At 24.1% G+C, this 20,055-nt stretch overlaps 3 protein-coding genes across 8 annotated transcripts; all 3 read left to right on the forward strand.

Annotated features, from left to right (window-relative positions):
- The first annotated feature begins 886 nt into the window (after positions 1 to 886).
- LOC112593726 lies at positions 887 to 4,141 on the forward strand. The gene is made up of 2 exons (XM_025338245.1): positions 887 to 1,012; positions 2,693 to 4,141. Exons 1-2 carry the CDS (start codon positions 1,001 to 1,003, stop codon positions 4,058 to 4,060), a joined length of 1,380 nt encoding a protein of 459 aa, XP_025194030.1. The 5' UTR covers positions 887 to 1,000; the 3' UTR covers positions 4,061 to 4,141.
- A 1,773-nt stretch (positions 4,142 to 5,914) lies between these two features.
- LOC112603295 (vacuolar protein sorting-associated protein 52 homolog) lies at positions 5,915 to 8,457 on the forward strand. The gene has a single exon (XM_025351803.1). The coding sequence runs from the start codon at positions 6,403 to 6,405 to the stop codon at positions 8,335 to 8,337; it is 1,935 nt and encodes a 644-aa protein (XP_025207588.1). The 5' UTR covers positions 5,915 to 6,402; the 3' UTR covers positions 8,338 to 8,457.
- A 1,441-nt stretch (positions 8,458 to 9,898) lies between these two features.
- LOC112594556 (nitric oxide synthase-interacting protein homolog) lies at positions 9,899 to 11,827 on the forward strand. Of its 6 annotated transcripts, none has more exons than XM_025339421.1 (6): positions 9,899 to 9,975; positions 10,233 to 10,452; positions 10,526 to 10,871; positions 11,232 to 11,419; positions 11,500 to 11,608; positions 11,685 to 11,827. In XM_025339421.1, exons 2-6 carry the CDS (start codon positions 10,277 to 10,279, stop codon positions 11,754 to 11,756), a joined length of 891 nt encoding a protein of 296 aa, XP_025195206.1. In that variant the 5' UTR covers positions 9,899 to 9,975; positions 10,233 to 10,276; the 3' UTR covers positions 11,757 to 11,827. The 6 variants fall into 6 exon arrangements, with proteins under 6 accessions (XP_025195206.1, XP_025195169.1, XP_025195189.1 ...); XM_025339384.1 differs by lacking the exon at positions 9,899 to 9,975 and adding an exon at positions 10,060 to 10,146; XM_025339404.1 differs by lacking the exon at positions 9,899 to 9,975 and adding an exon at positions 10,071 to 10,190 and having other exon boundaries at positions 10,240 to 10,452.
- The last annotated feature ends 8,228 nt before the right edge of the window (positions 11,828 to 20,055 follow it).

Genomic DNA, 20,055 nt, shown 5'->3' on the forward strand with positions numbered 1-20,055 from the left:
ATTTTGCCCAAGGATTGTGGGCAATTCGCGTTTTGTCCGGGCATTTCTGAGGTTTGCCCGATTTCGGCTTTTGCCCGTAACATATACATAACGTCCGTTTGAATGTATGATAAAATACATTATATAATTATAACACGGAATTTAATATTCTAAAAAATAGGCTTACACTAAAAATATCATAAGATCAATTTTTTTTTATAGATTTTGGTTTTATTTACCTACATTTTTTGAGAAATAACAATATATTAATAAAAAAAATTGATTTTTTTTATCATTATTTTTAATTTTACCAATAATGAATTATTGACTTCTAAAATGTTTTCTTGAGTGTTTGTCTATCACTTTGTGGATATATATATATATCTTTCAATAGTCTTTAACAATCTAGAAAACGTAATGATATTTATTTTGAAGTTAGATTTAAGTTAATTATAGTTAAATTATTTGTCTGTAATAAGAATTATTTTTGTTCTTTGTTTTTTGTAAATTTCTACTATTAGCTTGACTCCCCTATTAACTATGTCATTTGTGTTTTTTAATGATTTTATGATTTTTTTTTTCAATTTTGTAGTAATTTTGATTATGCAACTGAATCAGATCAATAGTCAAAAATTTGGTGGAAATATTAAGCTTCTTGAACATTTCAAGAGAGATATTAGTTTTACAATATAATCTACTATAATATCTATTTAAATGTATTTACTATTTTATTAGAACAAATATTTTGTACTAGATAATTTACATCACTGCTTTTACCGCATCACCCGCCTCCATCCTGTCGAATGTTCCATCTATGAGTATAAGCCACAGATATCTGTGATTATAGCAGATAGATAATAAATTAATAAATGTTTATAAAATGATAAAAATGATAAAATATAAATATTAAGATTGTATATTCTTATTAAAGACAGTACAGTAGTTAACTAATTAAACTTACCAACAAAGTACATGCAAATATACAATTGATATAAAATAATTTTAACAGATTTAAGTAGATATGTCAAAAGAAGTAAGTATTAGTCAGTAGCTAATATATTAATAATAGGTATATAATTATATAAGGTTAAGGTATGAAAATAATAGATACCTAAAATATCTTATTGAACAAATTATCAAATTATTTGATTATACAAAATTGAATAATTTAATTTAATTTTTAAACTTGAGATTCAAAATTTTAACATATTTTTTTAATATTGCTAACTAAATCTATATTACTCATGTTTTAGTATTTCTTATTACTGGCTAGTATCAATTTACTTTGAATAGAACCATTAGAAAATTTAGGATTTATATAATTTATTCTTAACATCAATAACAATTATTGTAACTATTTACTGGTAAATTATTAACTGGTGACAGACACAAAGCCGATGTAAAGTGTTCTGTATTTAAATTAAGAAATTTAAAAATAATTAAATATACCTAATATTAATATACTTATTTATTTCTTTTATTATTCAAAAGATACGTAAAATCTATTCAATATGTTAAAGATATACAATATAATATTATACAAATGTGATGAGAGTAATGTTGACTATAAGTCTACGTGGAAAAAGTAATTTATAAGCAATACCTTTAAAATTTAACAGGACGTGTTAAAGGATGTATAGCATATTTTTGATTAGGTTAATTAATTATTAGTATAGATAGATTGATAGTTTCGTGTTATATAAAAAAAAATCTGAATTTTATAGCATAATTTCTGCTGTTAATTTGTTGATTAGAAGTATTTTGATTATTAAGAATTTAAATTAATTTATTAATTTAAATTATAAACTTAAAAAAAAATACTTAACATTAATAAAAATTGTTATCAAATTACTTGATGTAGAAAATTTAATTATGTATATTTATTTAGTATTATAAATATTAAAAAAAAATCAAGAGGTATGTTCTATGTAAGCCATGATATAACTCGTACATATTTTTTCAACTATTTAGTTCTTTATAACTTTTTATCATAACTATTTGGAGTAAAAAATAGATAGTTTGTTTAGATGTTTTTGTAACTTTTCAGTTATAGTTAAAGCCCAAATACCTTATCATCTGTAGGTATAGTCTGAAATTATAAAAATAGAGTTAAAATGTGAGTAAAAATATTAGTATCTCTAATTTTAATGTAATAATACCTGTTTAAATATTATAAACATAACAAGTAAAAGTTATTAAAAATATTGGTACCTATATAAATTACAGGTTTATGATAAAATAAATAAATAAATGTATTAATAAATTATTAAAAATTGTATAAAACAATATAATATATTAATATAATTAATGCTTATCAACTTTTTCTTATTAAATAATTTATAAATATTTTTATAACTACATATTATTATTGTATAGATATTAATTTTGTTTAGAATTCATAGTTTTTGAAATATTAAAACTAAATTTTTATTGTATAATTTGTATAAAAAAAACTAGTCTATGAATGACATAACTATAAACTAAATTATACTATTTGTCTGTAAGTGGCCTCTTAAAATTAATTATTACTTTCATTAACTGTATTGTTATTTATTTAGCTATAACTTTTAAGTATAATTAGATTATTAATTTTTAAAATGCTAAAGTTATTTAAGTTGTTAATTTACAAACTTTACTCTGTAAGTTTGCTAATAAATTTTAATATTTAAATATAATATGCATGATGTAATATTGATATAATATTATGTTTCAGAATCTAATAGATCATCTATGCAATAAACAAATCAATTTAATAAATGAAGATGAACTTTCAGAAAGTTGCAAAATGTCACTTTCAGATATTTCACATTCTTCTGAAAATATGAACAGTTCTGATAAATTAAATTTGCCTAATATTCATGGAAAAAATAATTTTGAAACTTCTACTATGTTAATCAATACAGATGACAACAAATTAATTGGAACTAATATTGTACATGACTCAAATGATTTAAACCAAACAGAGTGTAAATTTATAATAAATAAAATAAACCATGATAAAACTGATTTGAATAGTCAAGAAAAAAACTTATTATTAGAAGTGATAAAAAAAATAAATGGACATATTTCTAGTACTGAAGTATTAGATTTAGATACCCAAGAATTTATGGAATTAAATTTATGCAAAGCTGTCCAACGATTACATGCATTGTCACCAACATTAAATTCAGATAGTACTAAGACACACACTATTAAACAAATAGATATAGATAATTCTACTGTAATTTCAACACTACCTTTGATTAATGAATTAAGAAATTCGGATACAAAAGACAAGAATTCAATTATTATTGATGATTTAAAGAAATCAGAAAAATTCAATCAACCTTCTCCTAAAATTGACTTTGAATTTCCTATTCAATATCAATATGTTGAATTACAGGATAAAGACCAAGATGCAGAAATAATTGCATTTAGAGCTATGTGTGAGGCAATGTTAAAAATTGGAGCAATTGATAACAATATAATAGATGATAATAAGACAATTGTGAAAAAAAAGAATGAAATAAACCATAAAGTAAATTATTTCAATAGTATGGAATATGAACCGAGTACATCTCAATTAAATTCTGGCGTTGATGATATTTCAAAACATAAACAAAAAAAACATCAAATCAATGATTTGAGGTGCAATTTATCTGATGATAGCTCACCTGAATATTCAAATATGGATATTTCAAAACATTTAAAACGAAAAAAACATCAAATCGATGATTTGAGGTGCAATTTATCTGATGATAGCTCATCTGAGTATTCAAATGAACTTTCATCAAAAAAATTTAATTCTGAATGTTATTCAGATACAGATGTAATTCAATCAAGAAATTCAAAAAAAATTAAATTATCTGATTTAACATTTGAAGATGAAGAACTTGATTGTATGTTGATTAAAAATCCACTGCCAAAAGTTCAAAATGTCGTGATTAATGATTTGAAATGCAAAAATATAAGTGATGATTCATTGGAACAAAGCAAATTATTATTAAAAGAAAATGAGACAATATTTTATTATTCACCTGTTGGAAAAGTACACTATGATATGTTAAATTATATTAAAAATAAAAATTGTCATTCGATTTAATAATTTATATACACTTAGAAATTATTACTCTATGTATCAACTATTAATTTTAATTTATTAATATAATGATATTGTTCTTAAATTATATTATTAAAAAGTCAATAAGTAGCTTTAATATATTTGTTGATATTGCATTTAGGTATAAAAAAAGTTTTGACTGAATATTCCAATCACTTTTTGTTTAATTTACTGCATTAATTATTACAATTTTATTTTAATATTGATGTACTTCAGATTAAAATTATAATTATTAAATGATAAAATTTAATTTATTCAAAGTATTATTTAATAATATATTTCAATAATAAAATAAAGGTCTTATCTTTAATTAAAGTTCAATATTTTTTTTTGTAATCAGTTCTGTGTCATGAAACACTTGATGATTTTGTGTGGTTACAACAAAATTTAATTTTGGTTTTAATATATATCTATCATGAAAAAAAAATTAAAGTTTTAAGAATAAAAAAATATTTTTAAAAAATAATCTTAAACTTAAAAGTTTCTTTTTTTATATCAATATATTATACATGCAATATAAGTCCAATTAACATACATTTTTATTACTAGATTGCAATTAAAGAAATATTTAAAAAACTTCTACATTGAATAGATGGACAAAAAGACCTGAAGAGTCCATAGTTTATTGCAAAATAAGTTTAACTCCCAAACTTTCTGAATAATTTGATAAAAAACTGTCAGCTAGATGCTCATATCTCACAAGTCACAACATAATTTGATCAGTTTTTAGACTGCTCTAGGTTACAATAATAAATAAATAAGAATTACTAATAAGTGTCTATAGTGTGTGTATAACTTGTACAATAACACTTAAGCCAACATTTTAATTTGCATAAAATATATTAAAATATTAATTTATATGAATGGTGTAGGAGTATACCTAGTTAGTTGAATAATAATTATATACTTAAATACTCTAGCTTAAAATTTCAAGTATATAGTAAATATTCTTAAAATATAATTTTTTGATTAAATTATGCCTTGTGCAAAATGTTTGTAGTTCTAAAATCTAAATGAAAAAGTGCGAGAATAATAAATTTATTCCTAAAAATTTTAAACTACGCTGATAAACTCGTTAACACAAATAAATTTGAATATATTACGTTATCTTTGTTTGAGGATTTTATTTTGGTTGATTTATCTGCACATCCTTGATTCATACAAGCTTTAATCTTTTTTTTTTTTATTGTGAATTGTTAAATGATTTATTTTTTTATCATGATTGGTTCCTATGATTTTTGTATACGTATTAATTATGTGTTTTAGTGTTTATAGTTTCTATAAAAAAAATAATACTACATTGTGATATGATCACAATACGAACACAGAGACAGAATAGATTACATTTTCATACAATCTGCGATACGAGTGCCACTTTTATCTATACATTTTTGTATATTACGCATATGAACCCACTAAAGTACCTTGGCCGGAATAAGAAGACGACCAATTTCACACAATGGGCGTAGGTAGTCTAAACAATTTTTTTATGCGCATACGGATGTTGCTAAATAATTGCTACTATTGGCTACTGTATGCACAGCGATCAGGAACTAGCAGTGCAAAAAGAAACACATAACGTTATTCGACAGGTCTTCATATCATTATCTTCTTAATTCTTATTCCAGTAAAGGTATAAAATAAACAGACATGAAGTATTTATAGTCGTTATATATATGAACGATAAACATTTAACATATTAAACATCAAAGTCGTTATCGTACCGTATTTTCAGAGTAAATATTGTTCTGTTGTGTTGTACTCACTACACTGATAGTTGATACCTTTGTTGATAATAACTCAAAAAGATAAAATTAATTTTTATTATCTGTATACAATTCAACAATAACAGCTGTGCTATAAAGTATAAGATGACAATTATTTTAATACTATAATCTGCGCTACTGTACTACAATTTGTATATAGTCAGTCACTATTTTTTTTTTTTTATAGTCACAAGTCACATAGTTACTTGTCAGTTGTCAGTAATCGGCGCCAATCAGTTCGGTATGGCACTACGTCAGTGTTCACTACTCTGTATGGATCCACGTAAATTATAATATACTGTTCATTAATTTATGCTCTTAGGTATTCAGTATTTACTATTTGATATTTATTTGTTATTGAAAACTAAACTACATCATGTGTAAAGTTCTTTAATACATTTTAAACTTATTATGTGAATCTTTAAATCACTCGTCATGTCACACTAATAATTAATTTTTAATTTCTTTCTTTTTTCTTCTCAATGTGTGTTTGCGATTGAATTAAGTACGTCGACATAGTTTAATTTTGATATTGTGGAATTTCGTGTTTATATTGATATGGACAAGAAATTTATTGAACTAGATGACAATGTACTGGATCAAATTCTCAAGTCGGAAACCGACTTACGTAATTATTCTCAGCAAGTAGAATCTGATTTGAAATATCATGAAAATCTCGATGTGGAAAAATATATTAAGTCTGGAGATCAAATAGTGACATTACATAAACATTTGAATCATTGTGAAAATGTATTGGAACACACAGAATCAGTATTGTATACCTTTCAAGAGGAATTGCAAAATATAACAAATGAAATTACTAGGTTACAGCAGAGATCAATATTTATGGCTCAACAACTATGTAATAGACAGTCCTTCAAAGGACTCATGCATCAATTTATAGAAGATGTAATTGTATCTGAAACACTCATATCAGTCATAACTACATGTTCAGTGACAGATGAAAAGTTTTCAACACATTTATCTGTATTGAATTACAAAATATTGTTTGTTGATGAACAGAATTTCAAAGATATAAAATCACAAAACGATGTCAAAGATGTGTATGAAAAATTGAAAATTACGGCTACTTCAAAAATTAGGCATTTCATTATGGAACAGATAAATAAATTTAAGAAACCTACTACAAATTATCATATACCTCAAAACACCTTATTTGAGTATAAATTTCTGTTTGAGTTCTTGCTCAATCATGATTCAATATCTGCTCAAGAAATATATAATGACTATGTTGATGCTTTGAGTAAAGTTTATTTTACTTATTTTAAATCATACTTGAGTTATTTACAGAAATTACAATTTGAAGAAGCAGCTACAAAGGATGATTTGTTAGCAGTAGAAGATCCAACATCACGTACTCTTTTTCAAAAATCAATCAAAAAAAATACTGTTTTTACCATCGGAAACAGAGCATCTGTTCTTAATGAAATAGATAATTCAATTATCATACCACATCAAAATAATTTGACCAATTTATCATTTGAGGCAATATTTAGATCAGTCCAGTATGCTCTTGTAGATAACGCTTGTCGAGAATATAAATTTGATTGTGAGTTTTTTAAAGTTGATCAGCCTACTGCCCAGGGACTATTTTCTCAAATTATGGGTAAAACTCTTGGACTTTTAATTAAACATTTAGAAAATTTTGTTGAAAACTGTTATGATGCATTGGCACTTTTTTTATGTGGCCAGTTAAGTATGCGTTATCAAGCTCTTTGTCAAAATCGTTTAGTTCCTGTACTGGCACAATATTGGGATACAATTCTTGCTATGATTGGAACTAGATTTCGATTTATACTTAAACGACATATTCAAAGTGTTAAAGATTATGATATTTCCAAGTTTAACAAAGAAAAGAAACCCCACTTTATTATGAGACGATATGCTGAACTTGTGTCAGCTATAGTTTCATTCAGTGAAAATAATAAATGTGAACCTGAATTAATTTGTAGCCTAACTGAAGAAGTTTTAGGGTTTGTTTTACGTCTCGCCACTATGTTTAGAACTCGTAAAGATCGTTTAATATTTTTAATTAATAATTATGATTTAGTATTGAGAATACTAATGGAACGTGTTAGAGATAGTACATTTGAAGTGGATAGATTTAAAGAAGAGCTTTCAGCAAGAAGTAAAGATTATGTTGATGAAGTACTTCAAGTATATTTTGGCGGAATGATGAAGTTTGTTACAGATGCAGAAAATGGCCAAGATATTGATTCAGATTCAAGGCAATTAGGATTGGCTAAGACATTTACATCTACCTGGAAGATGTCTTTAGAAGAAATAAATAAAGAAATATTACCTTCATTTCCTAATCTAACGACTGGTGCTTCTCTTTTACAATTAGCATTTTCACAGTTAATTGATTATTATCATAAATTTCAAAAAGCTTTATTAGCTCCAAACAAAGCACAGTTACCTAATATACACGTTATAATGATAGAGATTAAAAAATATAAAACTAATTACTAAGCTTTCATAGTTTTTTTAATTACATAATATAATATTGATATTGTCTTATTCTAACAAACATTTGCTAAATTTGTCTTATTTTTAGTAATTTGTACATTTTTTCTATATTAAATTATGCCAGTTAGTTTGATAATGTATTATATTACTTCACTTATTGCATATGATTATTTGCTATATATGTTTTTATTGTATTTACTCTGATGTATTAAAATTATTGTTATATTTTTTTAATAATTTTATTTCTAAAATATTTAAATATTAAATCTTATATTATTTACTGATATTTACCAAATAATTTGCTTTATATAGAATATATAAATTTTCATAATAATTACAACATTTTACTATGTTGAATGTATTTTTTTACTTAAAATTTCTATGAAATTTTATTAAAAAAGTTATGGGTAGTTAATATTAAATTACTAGAGATAAAAAAAATTTAACAGAATATAGAGCTTTGATAAAGTAAATTTTAGAATGCTCATGTAGTTTTTGAAAAATTGAAAACGATTGAAATTTTTAATTATTATTATTGAATTTCAATGTTTAAAATTTTGTTATTGATACCTATTTGATATTATAGTCACTGTATTATATACAAATATTATGATCCTATAATTGTAATAGAAACATAATACTGTTAAAAATTGTTCCAGGTTAATGTTTTTTTGAAAAAAATCACAATGTTAATTTTAAAAAGCAGAAATTGCAAGAAAAATAAATTTTATTGATAAAAAAAAAAAAAATAACAATATAATATTATTAAATTTATATTTACACCTTACTAAGTTCACGTATTAATGTTACCATATTATTGTTTGAAATTTTAATATTAAATAGTCATATTTATGTATTCCATTTCTATAGTTATTAATTATTTCAATTATATCCTATTTTAGATAAATTTACATACTACATACATATGTTTATTGTATTCATGCTGTAATAACTAATAATCTCAATAATACACGCTTAACAGATATAGCTATAATTTACATCACAATATTAAACAGATTAAGATCATTATAAATTGTATATCGTGATATATTTTAGTGTAAATTATCTAAATTTATTTGTTTATAAATCTAATGTAAATGTGATAGTGTTAGTGGAACTCATGATTCAAGAAGATATCGTACTCGTATGTATATCTTCGACTAAAAACCGTACATCATAGATTCATACCAAATTTGCATTATAGCAAAATCCATTTTATACATAAAAAAATGAAAATATCAATAAAAGTTTATGATTAAACTTTTATAATACGTCAACTAACTCTAATGTATAAGTTAACAGCATGAAAAATAAAAATACAAAATTAATTCAGAATCATCTTAACGCAAATTTGTCATGTTGTACCGTAGAGCCATGGTAAGAAGCACTATGAAGACAACAGATGATGATGTGATTCAGAAATCACTTATCACATCGTGCGTTACATGAAATAATTAACAATAAAATTAATTTTGACATGTTGTGTCGTGATTCTAATTTTTCAATATTTCATCTCATCATAATATTATTGTTGATTATTAACTATTCATATTAAATATTTTTTTATAACTGTCAATATGATAAACTGATAAAAATTATTAACCACCTCGACACACAAATGTGGTAACAATAAAAATTACTGTAAGTATTTTGTTAATTTCTCAGACAAAAAGTTTGATAATGTGATATTCCGATATTCGTGTATAAAAATCACAATTTAAGGTATTAAATTATATCAATTTTGAATATTGAATAATATATATTATTATATATAACTGAATTACGATTGAAAACAGATCTATTTGTTATTAGGTACATAATACCTTGTAATAATAATCTATTTTAATTTTTGAGTGGTAAGTAATAATATTATTTATTGTACTTTTTTATTTTATTAGCTGTTAGTTTTGAATTGACGTATAGTGTTGTAATACTAAGTAAGATGACAAGACATGCTAGAAACTGTACAGCAGGTGCTGTTTACACATATCATGAGAAGCAAAAAGACGCTTCTCAGTCTGGCTATGGAACTCAAAATGAACGTGTTGGTAAAGACTCAATTAAAAACTTTGACTGTTGTTCATTGACTTTACAACCTTGCAGAACTCCAATTGTTTCGTGAGTTTAAATTTAGTGGTAATTATTAACCATAAAAATTAAATTTTATGATAATTTTTATTTTATTATGTAGCCCTGAGGGTCACCTATTTGATAAAGAAGCTTTATTGCAATATATGATTACCAAAAAAAATGAATACTGTCGAAAATTGAAGGAGTATGAAAAACAGAAACACAAGCAAGAAGAAGAATTAGCTGAATTAGGGAGAGCTGAACAGCAATCCAAAGTCAATGATTTTCTTAAAAGAGAAAGTATGGTGAAAAGACAAAATGATATTTACAAAATGAAATCTCAAAAACGATCAGAAAAAAATGTATCATCTATTTCAAACATGGTTAATGGTTTGGATAAGCATTTGCCAAGCTTTTGGGTACCATCGGAAACACCTGATGCTAATAAAGCACCTATGCAAAAACCAGTAATTATAATATTACAATTTATATTATTATTAAATAATTGAATTAATAAATCTCCACCATAACATATTTATGAATTAGAGTTCATTTATTAGATAATGTCACTTTAACTCATTGATTTAATGTGCAATTTTACAATTAATGGTTAATTATTTCAGTAAGTTTGTTTATGTAATCTAGTTCAAGGTTTTGATTTTAAACAAAATATCCTAGTCAAAAAAGTGTTTATGTTATGAAATGGGCTGTATAAGACTTAATTATCTTAATATGCAGAATTAATTATTATATTTTTATTTAAAAATATTTTTCTCTTTTATAAAATATTATAATTGAGTTTTATTTGTATGTATTCTGTTTTGAAGGATAAAACTATTTATTGTCCAATGAGTGGCAAACCATTGAAGTTAAAAAACTTTGTGGATGTGAAGTGGACTCTAGTAAATGACCCTAGTGATAAAAAATCATTAGCAGTTCGTGAAAATCGTTACATGTGTGCAGTGACTCATGATATATTAAGTAATGCTGTACCTGCAGCCGTTATTCGTACAACGTAAAAATCTTTTTATAGACAATATTTTAGTGCACTTAAAATTACACAAATATAAAATTAACTTACTCTGTTAATTCTAGTGGTCATGTGATTACCATGGAATGTTTTGAGAAGCTAATTAAAAAAGATTGGCTACATCCTTTAAATGGAGAAAAATTAACAGAAAAAGATATTATACCTTTACAAAGGGTAAAGAATATATATTATATAATATATTGGTAATTTTTTTCCTGTATCTTACTAATTATTAAAATTTATTTATTAGGGTGGAACAGGATATGCAACAACAAATGTGAATTTGCAAGGAAAAAACGCAAGACCAGTTTTACAAGCTTAAAAACAATATGAATATTTACAATTTTTTAAATATTAGTATAAGTTTACTAATTATATTTAAATAATACATTTAAATTTTTATCTGAACATAAATTAATGCCATAATGAAATATTATGAATTTTATAATTAAATACATTGTTTTCTTTTATAATTTGATTATTTTAATATACTATGTTATATTATGATAAAATTTAATATTATGTACATAAATACATAATAAATAATAATATAATTAATGACATTCATTGCTATATGTTAAAAAAGGGGATGTATTCTTGGAATGCTAATTTTCATTATTGATATTATATAATAAATATGTAGATAGCTAATGTGTTTCATTGCATATATTATACATTTTAATTAAAAAATAAGCTAATACACTATCTTCACTATCCAATAACATGTTTGAATATGGAGTAGTTTCTTAATAAACTATATGAAAGCTTTAAAAAGTATGGAAAGTTTAAAGTAAATTTATTTTGAAGATTTGTTGTACCTTTTGCCAATTTGTCACTGTATACAATATAATTATTTTTATTTTAAGTATTTTAAAATTATTTATTATAAATTATAGTTTATAGTATTTAATAAATTGATGAATTGCATTCTATATTTTAAAATACAGTATATTATATTTATGTGAAGAAATAGTTATTAAATAATTGTCGATTCAGTTTTTTTCATACTCATAGGTTTTAAATTATTACAGTTTAAATATTTGATCAGTCAAAATCCTGACATTTTTCATTTTAAAGTCAATATTGGATTGGTAGTAACTACTTAGGTAGCAGCTATATTATATTCACTAACTTATGTCTATATTATACACTACTATTATATTGCATATAATAATTTACAAAAATGTATTATTTTTAAAGTGGGTTGATGGGCAGGTGGATTATTGCTCTATTGTACATTAGGTGTTGAATGGGTCTCTGTGATGGATGTGTTTAATTTAAATTTAATGATGTATGGTTTGAAATGATTCTGAACAAAGACAGTCTGTTAGCCTGTATTATGTATAAATTATGTGTTTTTTGATATTTTTATTGGAGTAATTAATTTTACTATTATTAGCATTACCTACCTACATTGTTAAATTAATTAAATTTTTGCTAAAAACATCTTATTGATTATATTAGTAATATTTAATTATTATAATAGTATACATTTATACCATATTATATTAAAAAATTGATTGGGCGGAAATAGTTATTTTACAGATGGATATGTAATGTTCTAAAGATTTAAACATTAAACATACATAAAAAATTAATTTTACTTTCTGTTGGAATTTTTTTTAACATAAATTGTAAAATATTTATATTAAATTTTTGAATCTTAGGTACGAATATTCAAAATTTAATGAATTTCTATCAACAAAATAAATGACAAAACTTGCGATTTCAATAAATTTTGTTAAAAATTAAACTTTAAATGTTTCTAAAAAAAAATTTGACGCTCAATTCTTTTTACTTAATTTCTATTTATAACTTATGACTCCTAAGCTATGAGGAATCGTGTATTAAAATTTCAGATATTTTAACCGTGTGAAAGTTTTTTTTTAAAATATATTCTTGAAAATTATACTAGGTATGTTTAGCAAATGATAATATAAATATTTGATGACATTTTTAAGTTTCTATGATTATTTACTTTTAATTATAACAAAATAAAAAAATTAATTTTGTTGAAAATAAGTTTGACTTAGAACTTCTCGTTTTTCTTTAATTTATTTTTATTTTTCCCGAATATTAAGGAAATTATAGAAAATTTTTACTTTTGACCCCCTTCTCACCGAAGTACCAACTAAATCAAATTCGCTGTCAAAAACCACCTTCAAAGTTTTCATTGCTCCAAAAGATAAATCACTAATCATTAAGAAATTACTTTTATTATATCTTCGTTCAGAATCTAAAAGATATTATTTTATTCATTTATCATCATTAATTTTAATAAAATTTATAAAAGGTCCATCTTGCCATCATTTAATATTCAACATTTAATCTAAATTGTAGTTTTTACAAAATAGGTTTAAATTTAAATAAATCAAAAGTAGGAGAATATTATTTTAAATATTATCAGAAGTTTATATAAATCGAGTTAAAATAAGAAATTGAACTTCCATATTTTGAGTAAGTACTTACCTACTTAATTTTATAGTTGTATAATTATTATTTAATTATTAAAATTATTTTTCTCTTTGTATTTAGTGAATACTTTGTTATAAGTTAAAAATTAAAATACTGGTTAAATAAAATAAATATTTATTAACGTTAACGCAAATAATACGATTTAATATTATTTATGCGAGTACCTATAGTTATATTATAATTATTATTTATTCATTCGCAATACTTATTTAGTTAATTACATGTTTACATGGGTTGTTAGTTTGTAGTATTTGAAATCTATCTATACTATTTTAGTAATACCTATCAATCATTTTAAATAAGCAAAGTTAATTACCATAATATTTTAAGGTATTGGTATAGTAATATTTCAATACAAGGATGTCATTAGTCAATATAACTCGCGCAGGTAAAAATCATTTTACTCGCCCAAACTATATAAATGATAGGCGATAACCCAAACGAACTATATATTTTTTTGATAAACATTATTACGTTCAGCCCTACAAGCAATACTGTATATGGTTTTTACGGTAAGTAATTTGGTAGGTACCTACCTATAATCAGTGCCATATTTATGCAAGGATAAATGGGACAATTGCACTGGGCCAACTTAAAAGAAAGATCTACCGACTTCAAGCGTATACAATTAATTGTATTCCTTTTTATCATACTTTGGAAAAACAAAATAGATATAAATTTTACTTAGGTATTTTGGTGGGTTATTATTTATTAAGTATAACGACTTTTTCCCGAAAATGATGGCCTTAAAGTTGAAATTAAATTTGACTTAAACATAAAACATTTAGTTTGATATATAAGTGTAAAAAATAATAATTAAAATACTAATTTTTATTTAAAAAAAAAAAAACCGTTGACTTTTTAATTTGTTTTTAACTTGAATAAATATTAAACATTAATTAGACACATTTTAAGTGTAGTGTTCTTGTATATTACATAATCATATTTTTAACAATAAAATGTTATTCTATAATCCAACTTTTCATTTATAAATATTTATTAATGTTTATTAGTTATTACATATAACATTAATTTAAAAATATATTTTGCATACATTTTTTTTAGCATTGATAAAAATAGAAATAAACAATTTGGGATCTAAGATTGTAAATTATACTTGGCCCATGAATTGGTAAATTAGACACTGCCTATATTATACGTATATATTATAGTTTTAGGTTTATTTTTTATATATATTTAATAAATGGAATGATTGTACTGATTTTTTTTGAAAAATTGAATGAAAAAGAATAAATAAATATGTAAAAATGTCAAATATGTAAACAAGGCGTAAGGCGTAGGTAGGTACCTAATATTACACTTTACGTAATACACGATTCATATTGGTTTTTTTCGAATTCATATTTTGCTGTCTATGAATTTTAATAAAATATTAAGATATTATGTGTTACAGGTTTTATCGTTTCGTCTAGACATTTCTGTAATGACATTTAAACGTACTAAACCCGCAATAACTCTTTTATATCTTTTTGATTAAGTCAAAATTCAAAATATGTATATGACAATCAAGAATTGACATTATATTATATTATTCTGTTACTATATAGAGTGGAATTATTAATGTGCCTATGTATAGTTTATACATTGATGAACCTATTGGAACATTGAATCGTGTTCTTTTTTTTATGTCATGTTAGGTAAGTAAGTATTGCATTTGATTTGCAATGTTTATGTAAATAATATATCTAAAATAACTATACTTACTATTATTTAAATTATGGAAAAATTATGTTTATGTAATATATACCTACACGATTTGTACCTATAATAATACGATTACGGTTAAATTTTTTTATTTTTTTTTTATAGATAACCATGGGCTATGTAACTATTGTACACGGTTTTCATAATTTCAGTGGGTATATCGAATTATGTATTTTGGAAGTGTTGAGAATTATTAATAATCAAAGATCGTGATTTGAGGTAATTGATAAATATAATAAGAAGGATATTTATTTTTTTGTGCCACGGTGATGAGGCGGTTGGAGACATGCAATATGACGATATATTATGTAAATAAAATTAAAATATTATACATTATTAATAGTTTGCATGGTTTTTATTTATTTAATAAAATATATCTCTTTTTTTCTGTTGATATTTAGGAGGTTTGAGCAATTAAATTATTTACTGCGAATAGTAATTAGCAATTACTGATTATGTATCTTTATTCTTTACGCCGTTATTGTCACGTAATAATAATCGCTTTAACCTATAATAATAATATTACAATATTTTCCCTCGAGTTTTAAAAAAAATGTTCTGAAAAAGAAATAAAGAAAAGTATACTATAATTAATAATTGGTGTACACTTAACTTAATCTACGCTTAGAACTAATATTATTGACGGATTTCGTCATCTAAGTTAGGGGATAGGAAACGTTTTCTTCAAAATATTAGTATTTATTAATACTTATTATAATATCAAAACAAAATATAGTATCCCATTTTTTGTCACAGATTTTTTTGAACTAGAATCATGTCTATTTTCCTCCAAATATTAAAAACATAATAAAATATACATTTTTAAACATTAAAACTATATTTGTGTTAGCAGTTACTTTATGAAATTATTACAGAGATTATTTAATTTTTATTGTTATATTTATACCTAAGTATGTAGTATGTACTGATTTTAACGTAAGATGCTCATTGTTTCAGATAACACTAACTTTTTTTGAAAATACATATTTCTTTACATAATTTTAAATCGTTACAAAACGAAATTTTCGAAAAATAATTTTATCATTTTTTAGTTATTAAGTTATTTACTCTTGAATGATAAAATACATTTTTATTTTCGTATTCTAAAGCAGAATATTAATCGAATCAATTGGATCTATAAAAATCAAATTTCAGATAAATAGTTTATTAGCCACAAATTTAAATATTTAAACTCATAAATTGTTCGTTCAAAATTTGATTTTTAGGTATTCTAAAAAAAATTCTGCTTTTATAATAAAACATTCAAAATTAAATGTTAAAAAATATGTAATAATATTTTAGAAAAACCATTGAAGACTGAAGTATTTTTCCACAATAAAACATATACCTACCTATTTGTACATAAAAAAAAAAACCAGACATCATTGTAAAATTAATATATTCATAGCGGAGTTATCTTAACTTAGAATCGAAAATCTCAATAATCAGAATTTGAATGGTAAATGATTACTTTGTATGTTTTTTTGTTCAAAATGTAAAACGTGGAGCGTGGATTTAATGTACTGCTATACGGTCTGGTATAGGTTATGAGTTATGACTGTTATGAGCATACTTAATAAGTTTTGTGGTGATCACCACTACAGGCATTTGCCACAATTAAACTTATAAAACAATACGTCTTATTCGTCTGAAGTACCTACCTGCCCTTGTTGGTATACAACAATAATATTGTACCTATTGTGTAAACATCGATTGCGACGGTTTTTGATCTTGCAACTCTTTTTTTTAAGAAACCTTTGCGGTGCGTTCAAATTGTATTCGAATACAATTTTTATTATATAATATATTATATTAACTGCCCTCTTCGTCACCTATATTGTGTGTATATTATAAACTACCTTCAATTTATAAGTATTGTTATTTGTTATAGCTTTGACGGCTATATTATACACGTCACGACTGCACTTGTGATAATGTTTTGTTTTGTTTAACGTTAATTAATAATCAGTAATGAGTTGGAACAACCATTGTTGTAGTAACACCATATACATCTATATTGGTTGTATATATATAGAGTGTCGGCCATTTTTGCAATTAATTTCTGACAATTAATGTTAATAGCGTAGGTTATAATAGTACTGCAACGGCGCGATATTGTATCCAGCTATAGCTAGGGCTTCCGCGGTCGACGTGTTTGCTATAATAAGTAATTACGATACTCATAATATATTATTATACATCATTATATCATTACGGGTACAATTTATATAGTGCGAGGTAAATATTTTTGTTTCCTTTTTTTTTTCAGCAACGAAACACGAAATGATTCCGCATACTGTAGGTATATACTTGGAAATTAGCGCTCGTTATTTTTCCACCTGACCACCGAATGACAACGTCGAGTCACTTATTACTATAATATAGTATATATAGTATATACAGTATATACTTGCTGTGTTTCATCAGTTGTCGCCATCGAGCGTGCTAGCTTTTTTTTTGCCTTACGAGTCCGTCAAAGTCATACCAAACTATATTATATAATAAATATATACATTATATACTACATATATGTCAATATTATATACAGAGTGTTTTAATAATAACGTCCGGTCGTCTCGTTATATTCATTCGTTCACTTATGTACTCATTTATTGCTTATCCTATCTAAACATTAAAACTTATATAATACTTTGAATTTCCAATGGAGATAAAATAATTTGATAACACAAATTTTATAATTATTTTAACATGAATATTAAACAATCTAAACTATGTGTAAATATTGTAAATTTAATTGACCATTAGATACACATTTGAAATTTTGAAATTGTTTATTGAAAAAAACAAATATAAACTTCATTTTTTTTTTTTTTGTTTAAGTGAAACAATAAATGGTATAAACTATAAATGGTAAAAATAGTAAGGTAGCTATAGAATATAATAACAATTTTTCTATTATTATGCTTTTCAAACAAATTATTTAGAAATTAAGTTATTGACGGTTAGCGGGGATAAAGACAGCGAGACATCCTATTTAATGTAGGAACACATTGTGTGCAATGTTCTATAACTATAATTTTCAGTTTACGCAGTATTTATATTATATAATATACATTGTATGGCGTACATATATACTGTATTGTATATATATATTTATATTGCGCTGTCGATACAAATCACGTAATTATTATGTGCTGTTTTGGAAAGGAAAAGGATCAAAAGGAGGGAATCACTGCAAAAAATGACGTTCGGAAAAAAGTTAGTAATAAATAATAATAATATAAAATAATAGGTAGGTATAGAAGTCGTTGTATGTACAACTGCCGCTGTCCAATTATTTTGTTGCGATCAGTCGATCTCAATTACTATTATACGATACGTAACGCACCGTGTACACATTACAATTTACAATAAAGGTATAACATAGAGGTTCCTACTACCTACACAACAATAACGGATTAATAACGGACGCAGTGGATTTAGTTTTAAGTTGCCTCCAATATAAAATGGGCAGTAGCACAGCACATGCTACACATTCACGCAACATTGTGTAAATACTAAATAGTGTGCATGCGGACTTGCATCGGATAATTTCTTTGTCACCGCGTGTGTCCATATCATAATATATAATATTATGTTATATCCTCTGATTTTGGATTCATCCCCAAAACCAGACCCTTATATATTTTTTTCTCGTGTACCTAGCTACATAATAACCGATAGTTATGACCTATGAATAATAACTATAAGGTGACAGGATGAGTTTATATAAGTTATAGTTATATACAGACACTAGCAGTAATCATAACTAATCACGATACTATTCTTGATTTTGGAAAAAAATACGGCAAGGATATAATATTATGACTACTTCCGCCGCTGGTGCTTTAGTTCCATGTATACTGCATAGTTATTTAGTATAAAATAAATTATGTAAAAGTACATAATAGTAAAATATTACTTTATACACGGTGCATTTTAAATTTTAATTGGAATTTGTAGATCTCAAGTCTAAGTAAATCGTAAATTCGTAAATGGATCTGATATTTTTGCGTCGTAGGTTTTGTTTAGTTGACTCTCTGAATGTGAACTACTCAGATGGAAAAATTCAATAAATTAGTAGTTAATCGAAGTTTGTCATATATTGATATATTGGTTATTAAAATGTTATTCAATGAGCATACAATAATTTTGAATCATAAAATTAATAACAATTAAACTATAATTTCGGTTTCATCACATCGTATTAAAGTAATACGCATTATACCTAATAATTATCTCAATCTTAATAGGAATTCAGAAAAGTATTACAATAAATTTAAAATGTAATTGGTGGTTAGGTTATAATCTCTTATGTTTTTATAACATAATATGTCTTACAAAATTCTATATCTTGAAACAACTATTTTTTTAAATTTAAATTAACATATAAAATATATTTAAAATTATATAAAATGCTA

The sequence above is a fragment of the Melanaphis sacchari genome, unplaced genomic scaffold (assembly GCF_002803265.2).
Source record: "Melanaphis sacchari strain LSU unplaced genomic scaffold, SCAv2.0 Contig0_pilon_pilon, whole genome shotgun sequence".
Taxonomy (NCBI): Eukaryota; Metazoa; Arthropoda; class Insecta; order Hemiptera; family Aphididae; genus Melanaphis; species Melanaphis sacchari.